This window comes from Acomys minous (genome assembly GCF_964271855.1).
Source record: "Acomys minous genome assembly, chromosome: 10".
In the NCBI taxonomy this organism is placed as follows: domain Eukaryota; kingdom Metazoa; phylum Chordata; class Mammalia; order Rodentia; family Muridae; genus Acomys; species Acomys minous.
The window spans coordinates 73,629,411-73,642,898 of NC_140491.1; the positions used below are offsets into that span (position 1 = coordinate 73,629,411).

The following is a 13,488-nucleotide window of genomic DNA, read 5'->3' on the forward strand; positions in this document are numbered from 1 at the left end:
TGACATCGCCACTTCAGCTTCTGACTTTAGGTCCTCCCCACCTTACCCCAGCAGGTTTGGCCCTTTCGTGTGTTGGGGTGACAACACAGGAGAGAGCAGGGTGCACCCGGCTCGCAGTCACCACGCAACCTCAGGCACTGGCGCTACAGTTTACTGTCTGTGAAATGAGGCTCCTAATCCTCTCTGTGCTGGGCCACGGGGACACTTAATGAGAGTGCCTTTGCAGTTTTGTGATGAGCTGTACAAAAGTCAGCTTTGCTTACTAGACTGCTCAGAGGATAGAGAGGGGAAACGCATCCACGCAGAGGTAGATTCTCCTAGCAGAAGAATCACAAATACAAAGAAAGAACAAAGCACGGATTGCAGGGCATCAAAGTCTACCACAACCCAGTCTCATTGCCCACCTTGTTCAACTCCATTGGAGCTAGTTGGGCTAGCCTGGGCTCAACGGCCTTTTTCACGTGTTCATGTGTAGACAGGTCTACACTCCTGCCCAGATCCGTCCTCACCTTAGTCACTGGGTTCTTCCTCAAGAGACCTGTTGTGTCCTCCTGGGAGGAGAAACACTCCATCCTAGTCCACCCCCGTGTTGTGTTGACATCATTTGTCACACATGTCTCAACTCCACACAGTTCCTTCCAGGCAAGAGCCAAGCCCTCTGGTCTACCCAAGGCCTGGCTGTTGGTGCTCAGCAAACAGATGTGGGCCAGCTGTTGGCCTTCAGCAGGGATAGAGCCTTAATTAAGCAAGAGGCTAGTGCTGAAACTGGAATTTGGGGAGGGGCAACACAGCCTTGGGAACAGACAGTGCCTTGAGGTTTAACTCCCACTCAATCCATCTTTGTTTTCCCTTCCGTAACATGAGAGGATGGAAGGCATGTCTGTCAGGCAAGGCAGCCACAGGGTACCTGAGTCCCGCTGGTCCAGGGTCATGGAGTTCCACCTCCTTGTGATGTCTATGTAGAGGATGTCCACAGCAGCCATGGACAGGCTGCTGCTGCTGAGCTTGCAGTTCCTGCCGTGACAAGGAAGAAGACTAGTCATTCCATGGTGGACACCTTGGCTCTCTTTGTCCTTCAAGCTGATGCACACTGAATATTTGTGGCCCCAGAAAATCCATAGGTGGGGTCTTTGGAACTGGAGAGATCACACGAGTGGGGTCCTAGCAAGACCGATTAGTGTCCTTACAAAGACACCGAGGGGAGGAGAGCTTGCTTGCCTCCCTGCTCCTCACCACAGAGAAAGCAGCCAGAAGCGAGCCAGGAGCGAGCCCTTAGCAGGCACCTATGTGTGAGCACTTCAGCTCTGGCCTCCCAGCCTCCAGCCTCTGAGCTTAAGCCACCCCAGCTGCTCCAATGGGGGACATGCCGGTACATATTCTGCACCCACCCCTCGCCCCCTAACTCGAGCTGCTCCAATGGAGAACATGTCTACACACTTTGATCTCTAAACAAAGCTAATACCTGTTCACATGGCTGCAGAAGCAGTGAGCATCTGCTGGTCCGGGAGTGGGGGGGGGTCTGGGGGGGGGAAGGGTCTGTGTGTGTGGGAGTGCCTTGGCAGTCCTTAGTCCTTCTATTGTATCCCGCACCATTTTCCTCTCTCAGGCCACAAGACCAAGCCTCCATTGCCCTTCTGAGGTAATGAAACCTAGGTCAAAAGAGCCTAGGGCAGCCACTGGCTTGTCTGCAGCTCCCCAGACCCCTCCCGGACGGATGGTGATTGCTCTGGGAGGAAGGATTTACCTAGGAATCCTGAAGCCTGGGCTATGTAGGCCGGTTGACAGGGTGTCAGGGCTACATCGAACACTCTTTGGACAGTTCTGATGTATAACGTTGATGACCCCGGCTGATGATAAAGTGCTTCTCTGATCGCCCATTTGTCATTATCCCCTGTGTGAACAGTCCCCATAGGCGCCAGACAGATGAAGTTTTGACTGGCAGACATGATTGACACCCAGAGGCCCCCTCTCCAAACTCGGGTCCACTCCTTAACCATGGTGGCTGTGAGTATGGCCAGCACGGCGCTTGGATGAGGCCACTGCTTCCCTGCGCTGGCCCACTTGCTTGCCCCTTCCTCCCCTCCCTTCTTTCCAGACCATCGGTTCACACCCCACTCCACATTTCAATCACACAGCTGCCGTGGCAGATTTCAAAGCGCGTCAGCGCAGAGTCCCCGAGTCTCGGTAACATGTCAGTGGACGCTGAGCTGGCCGTGTCACCTGTCATGAAGATGGCTATCTCTATTGAGTTCTGCTAGGGACACTGCCCTAGTCTCTTGAGTTGTGCTGTCAATGCAAGCTGCTAATTTCCAAAGCTTCGTTAAGAAAAAAAAGCCCATAGCCTTTTCCCAGTGCTCACATCAGTGCCCTCAGGACTACTCGCCTCCTGGAAGGGTGGAGCGCTGCCTGGCTTCCTCCACGGGTTAGTGAAGGATAAAAACGGAAGCTGAACTGACCACTGGTATATAGTTATTTTTTTCCCCCTGACAGGAAGAAAATAGAAGTGTCAAACCTTTAGCTGAAGCTGTAATTTACCAGGGAGGATTCTCCATTTATCCCTTTTCCAAGGTAACCCATCCTCCCCAGCAAGACTGACAAATACAGTTGATTACGATGTCTGCAGTCAGAGCCGAGAAGGGACGGTCCATATTAGCTGCAGCAGACGGGAGATGCTTTAAGAGAATTTGGATTCTGTGGGTATTTCTTGGGCATTATCCGTCTGCAAGGTTCTTTCCTGTCCCAAGGTCTAAGCCCATGTGAGGGAGGGAACCCCAGTCCCATTTCAGTGTGGGGAGGATGATGAGGCATGGAGAATCAGGACTTGCCCGAGATCGCATGTGCACATCTGCACCCCATCTCTCTAGGGCAGCTGTGAGGAGGTAGCCCAGCTCAGGGTCCCTGGAGGAGCCTACGATCACGATACAAAGTCTCTGTCTACAGGGCTGGACACCTGGGGGGAAGTTCTGGGACAGAAGGCTTCTGGGACATAGCTAGGGTCTCACGAGGGCAGGTTCTCCCAGGCTCGCCCTTTGGCTGCCAGATGCTCTCAATGAGCTGAAACCGAGGCTAACACCCAGTCTTTGGAAGGAGGTTTTTTCATCCATCTAGCCACTAAATACAGGACTTGTCTTCTGGCGTGGTGGGTAGCAGTGTTGAGGGCCCAGTGACAGGGCGGCACAGCTGGTTAGGGTTATGTAGGACGTGGGGTGTGCAGCCATGTAGTTCCAATCAAAGAGCGCAATCTCCTCTTAAGGCCTGGACATAGTTCATCCAGCGAATGGGTGTCAGGGCAAACTCTTCAGCCGAAGAGAGCTCTGAGAAGTAGGGCACGTGACATTTTCTAGAAAAAGGACGGAGGTCCGGGACCTCGGCTGCATCACAGAAGTTCTCATTTCTTTGGTTGGATTGTGGCTGCCCACCGGACAAGGCCCTGGTGGTGATGCTCCCGTGCACACATGGAAAACAAGCCAACGACAATGACAGCCTTCCCCCGTGATGGTGAGTCAGGTGAAAGAAATGATCCCGGTGTGTTTCTTGTTTTTTCTTTTTTTCAGAATGGAAGAAATCCACATGATGGGAGAGATCACAAATCATTTGAGTTCATTAGGAACCCAAGTGTGGCAAGATTTGAAATGATCATCCCATTTCCCCCTAACTGCCTATGTCTCTCGGGAAATTTAGGGACCAACTTTTTCCACTCCACAAAATCCTATTTATAGAATTTCTTTTATGTTCATCCTTCTCTGTGGAGAGAGGGGAAAAAAAAAAAAAAAAGAGCAGCTCTCCGCACACCCTGGAGAGTTTTCTATAAGGTAAAAGGTAACCAAGCAGCCATATTTATTTTCTTACAAAAGGGGGCGGGAATAGCTAAGCATTTGAGAGGGGAGGAGAGAGGTGGCTGTGCTTTAAGGCATCCACGTTTTTCAAGGCCATGGCGGAGAACCACACCGCACTTCTGGGAAGGAATGGTCACAGGGGGACAGTTTCAAAGTCACCAAGGAAAGCTATCTTCTTATTCTATTCTAGAACATTCTAACAGACCATGCCTCTCATAGAAAAAAAAAACCCTACAGCTATCCATTATGGAGCATATTAATATCTCCACACAATGAAGGGGAAGTGGAAGGGAAAAAGAGAAAGGGGAAAACGTGTCCTTTAATTTCAAAAGGAGACGTGGGATCAGAAGCAGCCAGAGTGATGGAGTGGGATTTCAAAGCAGGGTCTCAACAGGCAGGAGCTGCAGTTTCCTAAGACTGAGCCTGGCTGGGGCCAACTGTTGGATCCCCCGCTGCATTCGGTGGAAAACGTGGAGCGCTATGGAAAAAGTGACCTCCATGAATTACGTCTGATGTCTCCCCGCCCGCCCCCCTCAACTAGTAATCCTTTAGCAGGAGCCTAATACAGATACATTTCTCTCAAAGAAGGCTGCCAAGCTGAAGCATCAATTAGACAGGCTTTATTTCCTGGAGAAATAGAAGCCTCCACGCCCCGGCAATTATTATAAAATAAAATTTCCCAAAAAAAATAAATAAGTAAAATAAAAAGAGGAGCTCAATTCACAGTGATGATATGTGCAACTGTTACACAGCCCGTGAGAAAAATGACACTTGCGGCTGGTTAGGGTGTCTAGACAAGAGAATGACAGTTCGTTATTTCTCATTCTCAGAGGAAGAGGAAAGCAGGAGATGGCTGGGCAAGCATTAGCATAATTCGCTCTGAAAACTGCTGATCTATGCTGCAAGTTCTGAGAGATGGACACCGAAAATAAATCCGAGTGGACTGTTTGTTATTTTCTTCCTTCTCGCTCTCTTCAGGGAGCGTAGAGAGAAAGAGAGAGTGGGTAGTAGATGCGAAAGCCTAGTTCAGCTTCGGGAGTCTGTGTGGGAGTCGTGAAGAAGCGTGCACTGCTCTGGGACCAGGCCTGCTTCGAAGCGCTCCTGTGAAGGGCACTTGGTTCAATTCAGCATATGGCATAAATATTATTAATTCATAACGAAGCAACATTTAAACCAAAGTGGGAAGGAGAGAGCTAGAGAACAGTCGTTAGCAGGTGGTGAAATTTAATCCGCAAGACTGAACATACCCAGATAAATTGGAAAGCAGAGAATTATCATATTTTACTATTAAGTTGCCATTGGGGTTTCTTGGGACGTCTTTAAAGGAGGCGTGTGTTACATCCGCCTCCCCCCACCTCCCCCCCCCCCACCAACTGCATCCTTGATTAGTACAGGCATTTGCTGGGCGGCCTTGCTGTCTGGGTCCTTCTGCCTGAGCTGCCTCTAGGCCACCTGAAGATGCTCTAAAGATGATGCTCTTTTGCTGACACTTTCTGTTGTAGCTCCAAGGAAAGCCATGGCCGGCCACAGATGGAAAGTGAAAGCTGCAGACCCTAACAGTCCCTAACCTCGGAAAAATCAGTTTCTCCTGCAAATGCCTCTCACGCTAGAAAGAATCACACAGTCTGTCACACCCAGGGAGCTTTTAGGGAGCTTTTAGGGAGCTTTTTGTCATTAGTCCATTCCTGCCTGAGAGTATCGTCGTAAGAAACAGTCTCGATTCTGTTTTCCCTTCAGCACTGTGCCAAGTGTGGAGTTCCTCTTGTTAGAGGTCTCCTGGGCTCTCAGACCAAGTGTCAGTCACTGTGGGTGATCCTGCTTTGATGGAATCCACACATGGCTAAACCTATTCTGTGAACACGGAGGTTTTATATAAAAATAAGCGTGCATAGTTCCTTGAGACAGCGTCTTCAGTCACCTGCCATCAAAGCCCACCGAGTGTTTGGGGGCAGGGGGGAGAGGAGGGGGAAGCCGGTCCCTTTATTCACCCTGCCTGCTCTGGAAGCAATTGAGACTGGGAGCTTCTGGGTGTCTCCAAATCTCCTTGTCTTCTGACTGGGCAGACTTTCCCCGGGATTGGCCAGGAAGCCTCCGCTTTGCCTTTGCCCTTGTGTTCACAGAGCTGCAGGTCTACTGCAGCCTGTAGTACCCACCTATGCCTTCCCTCACATCTCAGCCTGGGCCCCATGAAATCCCTTTGCTGGCTCTCCCTGCTACCTCGGTGGTGTGTCTGTCTGCTACTCAGCCAATGACAGCTAGTAGTAGGTCAAACCCTGCCTCCTCCAGGAGGCCCCCATGGATCCCACCAGGTAGATAAAACCTCTGTGTCCTTATTTCCAGCTCTTTGCTCTGTTCACAGCTCCAGCCAGGGAGTCAGTCCTTGGTCACCACCTCAGACTTTGCCAAAGACTGGCACTGAAGGGTCTGTTCCTGAGTGCTGTCAGCCTGGAAGTCCTAGGGGAAGGAAGGCCTTTGGACTTGTCTTTGAAGTCCTATCCAGCTTCTTGGGAAGAGATGGTCATGGGGCAGATGTCACCGGATCTGTGTTCCTCTCACACTCTGACAGTTCCCCCACAGGAAGCTCAGCTGGCTCCTCAGTCCCTTGAGTTTTGAATGGAGACTTCTGTGCCATGGTGCAGAAACTGGGCAGGCCCCAGAACATTCTTGTCTTTGCTCTGGGAAGTCCAAGCCATGGTCATGCGGTGCAAATGAAGGGGACCAGCTTGCCCACCTCACTTCTGTCCCCATGGGCTCCCACAGGCCCTCAGATTAGCGTCCTCTGTGGTCCACAGCTCAAGGAAGAATCACAAAGAGATACACAGAGACTGCCTAGCTATTTGTCTTCTTTCTCTTTTTCATTGTGATGATGAGTATTTTCACACATACACACACACACACACACACACACACACACACGCACACGCACACGCACACGCACACACACCACTAGGGACCAGCAACATGGCTCAGTGGATAAAGATGCTTGCTACCAAGCCTGGCAACCTGAGTTCAATCTCTGGGATCTACATAAGAGAGAGAAAGAACTAACTCCTGAAAGCTATCCTTTGATGTCCACAGATGTGCTATATGGCATGTGTGTCCTCTGACCTCCATAGGTGTGCTATGACATGTGTGTCCTCTGACCTTCACAGGTGTGCTATGACATGTGTGCACCTAAACTCATATGCACAAAATAAATGAATAGGCAGAATACAAAATTGACTTCCTAACTTCCCACATAACTAGAAGTAGCTAACAAGATGGAGGCAGAAATCACTGCATATAGCATCCAGGGTATCTTTTAAGAGGTCTAAATAAGAGGTCTAAGGTAGAAGCTCAACCACAGTGGCTAGATTTTGAGCAGCCATCATGTGACCAGAAGGCAACCCTGAAACCATCGAACGTGCTTAGCATGAGCGAGCAGAAAGGACGCGGGACATTGATGGTATTGTGGAGTTGCTGACCAGCCCTAGAATCCCCCTGCTGGCCTTTTGGTTTAAGCCACTTGAAGGCAGTACCCTCTCTCCTGAGCAGTCCTGACTAGAGGCAAAGGTTCTCTGTTTGGCAAGCAGCCCCATTGATCCAGGCCATGGGCCAGTTGCTTTATAACACGTTATATCCCAGACCCATAACACCACCAAGGCAGGAATGCTGATCATATGAGGGAACCAGATGTAGAGACTAACGGGGATTTGGTAAAGCCACATGCCAATGAGCAATATGCTTGGTCCCAAAGCCAGACCTATCAGACCCCAAAGCCTATGTGATTCCTTGGCCCCAACTCCCATCCTAAAACTAATGCAATGTCCTTTTCGAGTCATCTTGCAACTAGGACATCAGGTTCACTAACCTGGGAACAGTGGCCAAGACTTGGCTTTACCATCTTACCAAGAAGACCAGAAGACTGGTGGCAGTCTCTGTGACTGTGTCTGGAGAAGCCTGTGGCAAAACATGGCTTCCAACTCACAGCGGCTAATTATCTGCTTTAGTGAGGAGAACTGTGAAGAGTGTGGCTTTGAGACACAGGGTAAGGGTGTTAAAACCAAGGACAAGAGGTGACAGCAATGCTGAAGCCTGCCAGAGAGTTTTCTTTTTGAGGTGGCAATGTTACAGAGAACTGCAAATGAGCAATTCCCTGCTGGAGTCACATCAAGTTTGTGGACGAGATCTAGGGTCATTGGTTTGGCATGGTTGGGAGGCTTATATCAGACCTGTACAGACCCTAGCTCTATGTGAGTGAGTGTGTGTTGTGTGTGTGTGTGTGTGTGTGTGTGTGTGTGTGTTTATAGAATTATATGTAATTTTCATGGCATTCCTTAACCATTGAAGAAAGAAACTAATATTCATTAATGTCTTCCCATATACTTCCTTGCAGTCCCAATTAATTCTATATACAACATGCACAGGAACACACACACACACACACACACACACACACACACACACACACACATGTATGTGCACACCCACAGGCACACATGCAGGCACACACACGCGTGCACATGAACACACACACACACATGCACGTGTGTGCGCACACTATAGGATAAAGATCTGCAGGTCCAAGGATAGTCATGGGCTTGCCCTGGGTTTTTACGGCTGGTGAGCTCTCCTGTGTTGCCCCTCAAAGTGTTCCAAAGGGTGGAGGCAAATGAATGAATCAAAGATTGACTCTACGAGGCAACTGCTTACTTTGTAGCTACAGTGAAACTTCTTTCTTATGTTTTACCTTTAAAAGTTATGCAAATTTTGTGTAGTGTGCATTATAAGCATGCTGTTTTAATATTAGAACAAATGTACTATATGATTTATCAGATTAATTATTAAAACTTCTTACTCCAGAAACTCACTGTGGAATGATATGCGTTTGTGAACTCAGCCAGAGCCAGGTCGGGCCTGCTAGGAAAACGCATGCTAAGAAACACAAGGCTGGTCGGACTCCCAGGAGCAATTACTACTAGGTGTTTAAAGACCTGGCTCAAGGTAACGGCTGCTGTAGAAAAGTCTGAGGCTGCCCCTGTTCTAGCTTCACTCTGTTGCTGTGACCAAAAGCAGCCCGGCGAGGAAAGGGCCTGTGTGGCCTACACTTCAAGGCCACTTCCAGGTCACTTCCAGGTCACTTCCATCTCTGGGGGAGGTCAGGGCAGGAGTTAGATTACTAATCAAGACAAGCCTCCACAGACACACTTCCAGGCCAATCTGATTTAGGCTTTCCTCTCAGGGGACTTCTGGCTGTGCCAAGTTGACAAAATTAGCTAGGACTCCGCCCACCCCCAGCCCCGCCCCAGGACTCATGTGTTGGGAGCATGGACCTCATCTTATGAGGGGGTGGCGTCTTTAGGAGGCGGAGCCTGTAGTTCTTTAGGTCACCGGGCATGCGCCCTTGGAGGGCACTAGCTCTTGTGGGAGCCTGAGCTGTTATAAGAATGAGCCTGATTCCAATCTGCTCTCTGGATATGCTCTCCTTCTCCTGCACAAGCCTCCCCTGAAGCATCATCTGCTGTTAGGCTCTTACCAAAGTCCTAACTAAGGGGGCTACCTGATCTTGGAGTGTAAGCTGCTACTATTGTAGGTTACGTAAACCCCTTTTCTTTATAAAGCTATCCAACTTCAGGCATTGTGTGACAACAACAACAACAAAAAGAATGAATACTATGGTAGTACGTGTGTGTGTGTGTGTGTGTGTGTGTGTGTGTGTGTGTGCAAACACCTATGCACGTGTATATGCAGACCAGAGGTTGATTTTGAGTGTCTTCCTCTACTGTGCTCCACCTTATTTTTGAGACCAGCCCTTCACTGAGCCTGGAGTTTTGCACATTTGCTAGAATAGCTTATAGCAAGCGCCTGTCTTGCCCTGTTCCCACCCATCCTTGGTGCTGGAATTGCTATTGCACGCTGCTGTGCCTGGCTTCTCTGGGGGTCTCGGGGTCTGAATTCAGGTCCTTGAACTTGTTCACCACAGCTGCTGGCTTTAACAATGAACTTGTGGTTGAAAAGCCATGGTCATAACACTCTTTAACTCAGTTGACAAGAGCCTACAATATGCCAGGATCAGTGCCAGCCCTGAGGTGAATACAGCCTCAAATGGGCTACCGGATCAATACCATAGTCTCCCGAGAGTGGTCAAGGGTCATGTGATGATCCAGATGAGTGACTAGACTCTTTATTTTAAAGGCTGCTATGCAGCCCAACCAAGCCTTACATTCATTTTATAACCCAAGACAATAGACCTTAAACTCCTGATCCTCTTGCTTCCACACCCCCAAGTGTGGGGATTACAGCATGTCTGTCTTCCGACTTGATTTGTAAGGGATGGGCTGGCCATCTCCCTTTCAAGAAAACAAACAAGCAAGCAAAAAGACTGGGGAAGTGGCCAAATCCCCTGTGTGGTAAACAGAATCCAAGAGATTTGATCTCATGAGACAATCCTTATCTGGAGGAAGCTGGTCTCACTAACCTTATGAAGGTCCGAAAGCCAGTTGGTCCCAGCTTCATAGTCCCCTTGATTCCCAGGAAGCGGATAAACAAGTTGGCCATCCTGTCTACGAGGCGCAGGTAGTTGAACTGCTTGGCGTACTTGGGGAACACCTGCTTGAGGCAAATGGAAGGCAGGTGGGCTTCGGGGTTGCAGTCGGGGTCACCAGTCAGCTCACATTCCAGATTTTCCTTCTCAGGGAAATGCTTTTCCAGCTGCTGTGACCTGAAATACACAAGGCAAGGCACTCATGGTGTTCTGCCTTTCTCCGATGGCTTGCGTCCCCTGAGGTGTACAAAACCCTAGGGGACTGGTGTTATTACTGTTTCTATTTTAATAGGCTAGAAAACTGTCCTCTTGAGAAGTGGCCTGGCAAGGCTCACATGGCTTCTGCAGCATGAAGCCAAGGCCTGACCCCAGGGCAGAGCTAGGACTGGAGACACAGGCTTCCCCCGTCCTGCCAACCTGGCTTCCAAGAAGGGAGACCTCCTCGGCTCCGCTCATGATACAAGGGAATTGCGAGCAGTCTGGGTTTGATTTCAAGCTTCTACTTATGGCTAGTAATTGAATAATTAAGAAATAGAAAAAAAATCTCATATAGGGTTGGCAAGAAGCCGTAGGCACAGTTCAGTGAACAACTTGGGAAGACACATCCATTCCCCGGTCCTAGGGACACAGACGACTTTCTGGCTTAATGCTTCCTTGGAGCTCGTACAGAAACATGATGAGTTTTGTGACCCCTTAGCCTGTGTGCTTTATCCTGAAAATTATTCTGATAATCAGGAAAATTGGCAGCCACAGACTTCTCCCTACTCAGCTCTAGCTGGGAAGGGTCTCTGTCCCTTCTCCTGAGAGTGTGACACCGCACTTCCCCTCACCCACAGTCTGTGTCCCCATCTCCTTGGTGTGTCACTACCAGATGTCAACCAGTTACCCAGGTGGGGAAAAAATCAGAATAGATGCCAACCCTTCCTCTGTCGCCATAGCCAATGCTATCACTCTAGCTCCCAAATCAGCTCCCACAGGCCAGTGTTCTCCCACTCTGCTCTGCTTGGACCGCAGCACCGTAGTCTTAGGCAGTGTTCTATGCCTGTGCAGTGACACCATGACCATGGCCAGCTCAAGAAAGGAAGGCATTTAATTGGGGCTGGCTCACAGTTTCAGACGCTCAGTCCATTATCACCATGGCGGGAAGCATGGCAGCGTGCAGGCAGACATGGTGCTGGAGGGGTAAGCTGAGGGCTCTACATCTGGGTCCACAGGCAGTAGGAAGAGAGAGTGACACTGGGCCTGGCTTGAGCTTCTGAAACTTCAAAGTCCAACGCCCCAGTGACACACTTCCTCCAACAAGGCCGCACTTCCTAATAGTGCCATTATGGGCTTACAGCGCCATTGTCATTCAAGCCACCGCACCATGTTTCCTTTGACCTTCCCATCCTCCATGCTGACGCCTGAGCGGCTTTTATTTTATTTATTTTCAATTTTGAGACGAGGTCTCACTATATAGCCCTGGCTGGCCCCAAACTTACTAATGTAGCTCAGGTCTGCTTTTTCCGTTGCTTCCTCCCAAGTGCTGGGATCATGGGCACGTGCTAGCAGGTGTGGCCCCATGGCGGCCAGCACACTTGATTGGGCTACTTCCTTCTCTAACGTTGTCTGAGGTACAAGTGCTTCATCCTGGCATTTCTGCTTTCTCCCAGGGCCTCCTTGTTTCTAGTTCCTTACTGGCTAGGCCAGGCATTCTCCTCCATGCTCTGAATGCCACCCCTCTACCTTGCTGTCTGTCTGTCTGTCTGGTCTGGAACCCAAGAGCCAATGCTCTCTCTTGTGTTCCCGGCCCCCTCTCTCACTCAGTGCCTCTCTCCACTTCAAGCTCCACCCTTTCCAGCTCCTGTCCCGCCCAGAACCAGGACTAAGGAAAACCATCTGGCACCTTCTGTTGCCATTCATAAGACAAAACCATGGCCAGCAAATCCTATGAAAACCTGGGCCACGGAAGTTCAATGAGCATTTCAGGCTGCCAGGCTCAACCCAGGCTACTTGTGACTTTCCCTTAAGAAGTGCCCTTGTGACAACACTCCCACTTCAGGTAGTTCCTGCATTGGGCCATCCTGAATCCTGATGTCCCTGGCCCTTGCTGTGCAGAACAGTTCTATACTACTTTATCCCCACCCCAAGGTGTCACTTGGGCCACACCAATGACATTCTTTCCCATCTCGCTCAGCTCCTTGGACAGATCTCTGTGTTCCCTGCACGCCACAGTGGCTCACAGGGCAGCTGCTCGGTGTTCTGTGAGCACACTGAAGGCACCAGCTAACTCATGTCTGTAGGATGTGGCGTGTAGTAATTGTTCCTGTGTGCAGGGACTGGGGAGGCAGTTTTCATTCAGTTTGTTGCATTGCATTGCGTGATGATTTGAATGAAAATGGTCCCCAGGGGCCCACAGGAAGTGGCACTATTAGGAGGCGTGGCCTTGTTGGAGGAGATGTGTGGCCTTGTTGGAGGAGATGTGTTACTTGAGGATGGGCTTTGAAGTTTCAGAAGCCCAGGCCAGGCCCACTGTCTCTCTCTCTTCATGCTGCCTGCAGACCCAGATGCAGAACTTGCAGCTACCTCTCTAGTACCATGTCCACCTGTGTGCTGCCATGGTTCCCACCGTGATGAGAATGGACAGAACCTCTGGACTGTAAGCCAGCCCCAGTGATAGGTTTTCCTTTATAAGAGCTGTCGTGGTCATAGTGTCTTTTCACAGTAATAGAACCCTGACTGAAACATTAGGAAAGTTTGCTTTTAGTAATGATGTAAACTGACAAGAAGACTCTCCAGGTCACGATGTTTCATCTACCATAAGCCCCTGGGGATGGGAAAGAAGCTTGAGGGACAGACATGCTGGAAAGCTCTGCTCCAAGTGGCCCCTTCTCATGCCAGCCCAAGGAGCTGACCTCCAGGGAAGACATGAGTAGAAGGTTCTTGAAGGCCCTAGTCACAGTTTCTTTCAAGTGGATCCTAACTCTGGACTCAAGAGCAAGGGTGGGCAGGAGAACAGAACCAGGCCAGGACAAAGGGAAATCTCTTTCAAAGTGTAATGGCATGGCGGAGCTAGGTTGTGTGCTCCAGCCTGTTTGTGTAGACCCAATTCCTTGGGAGAGGTGGGTATTCCTAGGATGGGCAATTTTC

The 13,488-nt window shown here is 49.9% G+C and overlaps 1 protein-coding gene across 8 annotated transcripts in view; it reads right to left on the reverse strand.

Moving 5' to 3' along the window:
• Positions 1-13,488, reverse strand: part of TTLL11 (tubulin tyrosine ligase like 11) — a 233,401-nt gene that overhangs the window by 35,139 nt on the left and 184,774 nt on the right. For 7 of the 8 annotated variants that reach the window (XM_084799159.1, XM_084799156.1, XM_084799157.1 and 4 more), the window contains 2 exons: positions 10,294-10,536; positions 908-1,014 (listed from right to left, as the gene is read on the reverse strand). In XM_084799159.1, the coding sequence (XP_084655285.1) occupies positions 908-1,014; positions 10,294-10,536 (350 nt within the window). The remainder of the gene's footprint in view (positions 1-907; positions 1,015-10,293; positions 10,537-13,488) is intronic. The other variant, XM_084799160.1, reaches the window with a different exon arrangement.